The 3,681-nt window shown below is 39.5% G+C and overlaps 1 protein-coding gene across 1 annotated transcript; it reads left to right on the top strand.

Moving 5' to 3' along the window:
• Positions 1-248: 248 nt before the first annotated feature.
• Positions 249-3,645, top strand: LOC122545759 (NACHT, LRR and PYD domains-containing protein 10-like; the record flags this gene model as incomplete). The annotated part of the gene is made up of 4 exons (XM_043684683.1): positions 249-348; positions 597-768; positions 868-933; positions 3,270-3,645. Coding segments are annotated over exons 1-4 (647 nt in total), but the record flags the coding sequence as incomplete, so codon positions are not given.
• Positions 3,646-3,681: the final 36 nt, after the last annotated feature.

Here is a 3,681-nt window from a genome sequence, read left to right on the forward strand (position 1 = left end):
AGTTATGGATTCAAACCCAAACCCTAAAACTTCCACTTCCAATATTGTAGAGTCCAGTTTTGTTTATCACATGACTTGTTAACTGCAAGTTTCATGTCATATCCAATAGATTCCTCTATTCCTGATGAAGGGCTTTTGCCCAAAACATCGATTTTCCTGCTTCTCGGATGCTGCCTGAACTGCTGTGCTTTTCCAGCACCACTCTAATCTAGAATCTGGTTTCCAGCATCTGCAGCCCTTGTTTTTGCCAACTACTAATGTCTCCCTCATAGTTTTTCTTCACAAGTGGAGGCAAGGTCTCATCAGTGTGCTGAGATGAATATTCTTCACCAATCGAACATCATTAATGTAACAGCTTTTCATAATTACGACACTGCTGTTTATCATTTTCTCTCTTTCATTGTTTTCCTTTCTATTTCTTCTTTTTCTTGTTTCTTTCTGGTTTATTTCATTGTTCTTCCTTTGTTTCTTTCTTTCCCATCTTTCTTTTTCCCTCATTTCCTCCATCAATTCATTCTTCCATTCCGTTCCTTCATCTATTGTTTCCCTTTTCCCATTTCCCTTTCTATTTTACCTGTTCTTCTCTTTTATTCCAGTATATCCGTAATCTTTCAGAGCATCAACAGAGAAAGGAAGCAACAAAACATCTTCTGAACACAGTGACCAAAACCAATGGCTGCAGAGAACGAATATTTTGGGAAACATTGGTGAAAATGCAAGAATCAAAGCCAAAACTGAAACTCATTCTGAAAGAAATTCAGAGCAGAGGTATTGTACAGTCCAAGTATTTCTAGCAATCAAACATGGTTGCCTCTTTAATGGGTGAGGCTGCCACACACTACTAATGAAATGAAACATCTTTCCCAGGTTTTGACTTGCTTTATAATGCACGCATCAGAGAGATGGAAGGAGAGCTATCAGATCACCTCAAAGGTAAGTCAAAATAAAAGTAATCATTAATCATAAAAACGTACCGCATTAATTAAGTTCTAACATTTTATTTGTGTCTCACATTTCATCACTGAAAGGAAACAAACCCTCCAAATTATTACCATGAACCGTTTCTATAAAATGCAATCCAAGTTACAACACAAAGCAAATGAACTGGAACTTGGGCATGGACAGTGTTCCATCTGCCACAAATTATATGCCACATGTGTGATATTGAGCTTTGTTGGAAATTGCTGAATGCTCATTTTGATTTTCCCAGCTGCTCTGGAGCAGACTGAGTTGAAACTTTATTGCTGGAACAGCACAGCAGGTCAGGCAGCATCCAGGGAACAGGAGATTTGACGTTTCGGGCACAGGCCCTTCTTCCCTGGATGCTGCCTGACCTGCTGTGCTGTTCCAGCAATAAAGTTTCAACTTTGATCTCCAGCATCTGCAGACCTCACTTTCTCCTGGAGCAGACTGAGCCCAACCTTCCAGTTTTAGATGCTGAACCACAAAGTCACATTCAGTTGTGCAAGTCAGTTGGTTTCAAAATCTTCCCTGGTACTTTGTCAGGCCATTATTTCTTTTCCCTTCAGTCACATCAGGGTCTGAAAAGAAGTCTTGCTTTTACTGTCAATACAAGGCCGTCGGGTGCCTTTCTGCAAACGTAAACCTCAATATCGCCAGAGTCTCGGAGTCTACAAAGTCTGTATTGGGCTGGAATCACATAGAGCTCCAGACCTAGTTAAAGCTTAAATCAAATACATAACAGACTGAGTAAAGATTATGTCGTTTATAGGATCACAATTGGTTCTAGACTAGTTACTGATGAAGTCAGATCTGATGAATACAGAAGTTAGAGTGTGGTCCCATAGTGAGGACAGACTGAACTGATATGTATGTAGTGGTTGAAGAAGGTCTTGATTCATATGTCGGCTCCACCCTGGGCAATGACTTGAAACGCACAGTGATCTAAAGAAAGTGTGGATATGGGTCACGTATAGAAACAGAATCTTTAAACATTCAAGTGTCATATTTCTACCAACTGCATATGTACTAGAGTTCAACATGTATCAGATTGCACACATGTTGTTTGGGCATTGAATGAAGGTACAAATAGGGCTACAATGATATTAGCTTGACCTAATTGATCAACCAGGACTAGATAAGGAATTGTTTTTCAATAAGTCACATATCCCAGAAACACATTTCTACACACAGTGCTGAAACATTGGATTTGTGAAGAGCCCAAATTTGCTGAAATTAGATTAGATTAGATTAGATTACTTACAGTGTGGAAACAGGCCCTTCGGCCCAACAAGTCCCCACCGCCCCGCCGAAGCGCAACCCACCCATACCCCTACATTTACCCTTGTTACCTAACACTATGGGCAATTTAGCATGGCCAATTCACCTGACCTGCACATCTTTGGACTGAAATCTTACTGACGTAGAGTGGCTGTGTCAAAGACTGTACTCAATTGTCAGGCCAGGCAATTAGTTGACTTGGAAACATATTTAGGCTCATATCGAGATAAGATTTGCTTTGTCTATGTCTCGGACTTGTTAAAACATGAAATCAAATATGGGGTCAAGCTGGGTATAGGTAGATTCACATGAAGATTCAGAATAGACAGGGAGTCCATTCACATACAATCTTAGACTGTACAATGAGAGGCTTCAGCTTTCGCACTGAAATGGACAATGAGTTGATAAAATTGGTGGAAGATCCCAATGTGATCCTTATACATCGACAGTGTTATTTTATAATTATGGTTCACATAGCACATTTAATTGTATCACTGGTTTGTCATCCTGTTCCCAACATTAAGCATTGAAAAAGTGAGTATTATACACAGTCCCTATTCAGCCAGTGGGCCATATGTTTATATTAGGTATAAATTGTCTGAGATTGAAGCAGACATCAATTTTATAAACACTCTGATACTATCTCCACTGGGGACAACAGACAAAACAAAAATGAATACAGTAAGTAATAATAAGTGAACAATGTGATAATATTTGGCTTCTCACATGTTCCAATGTTAAATTCTCCTCAAATGGAGATGGAGATGATGATAGAGTGGAGGGGCTTGTCTGTTATAATGTAAAATCTACTATAATGCATCTGATTCTCCCTGATTTATATTTAATTTAATTCAATATTTATTCGATAAGATTAATTTCTAGCACAGCGTAGTAAAATTTGGATTCGACTCACATATTTTGTATTGCTACCCAACTCAAGCTCCTCCTTGCTTCTCGTTAATTGTTTTAATGTAGTTAATTAACAAATAAGAACAATGCCAACATAATTTTGATCATTGTCATGAAAGGTATACAAGATCAACACAAGCAACACCTCCTCCACCAAAGCGAGCATGTGGTCAAACACACCATCAAAGGAGACAGCAAAATAACGACCATTTCCCTCACTGATCGATATACAGAGCTTATCATTATTTCCACGCTGCGTGAACGGAGACTAGTGGAACATGAGCTCCTTTCCAGAGGCAGGGAACTTGAAGAATGGCAGCGGAAGTACGTCACCAGCGAACTTGAAAAAATCCGGATTGATCAATTATTCAGGAGCAGTTTTGGCCACTCCAGCCTGTCTGGCACCACGGTGGTTAGCGGAGTGGCTGGCATTGGTAAGACAACAATGGTGCAGAGGATGGTCCATGAATGGGCAGCAGGAAACATCTATCCTCAGTTCAATTTGTTCTACATTTCACATTTTGAAATCTT

This window comes from Chiloscyllium plagiosum, unplaced genomic scaffold (genome assembly GCF_004010195.1).
Source record: "Chiloscyllium plagiosum isolate BGI_BamShark_2017 unplaced genomic scaffold, ASM401019v2 scaf_93734, whole genome shotgun sequence".
NCBI classification, from domain to species: domain Eukaryota; kingdom Metazoa; phylum Chordata; class Chondrichthyes; order Orectolobiformes; family Hemiscylliidae; genus Chiloscyllium; species Chiloscyllium plagiosum.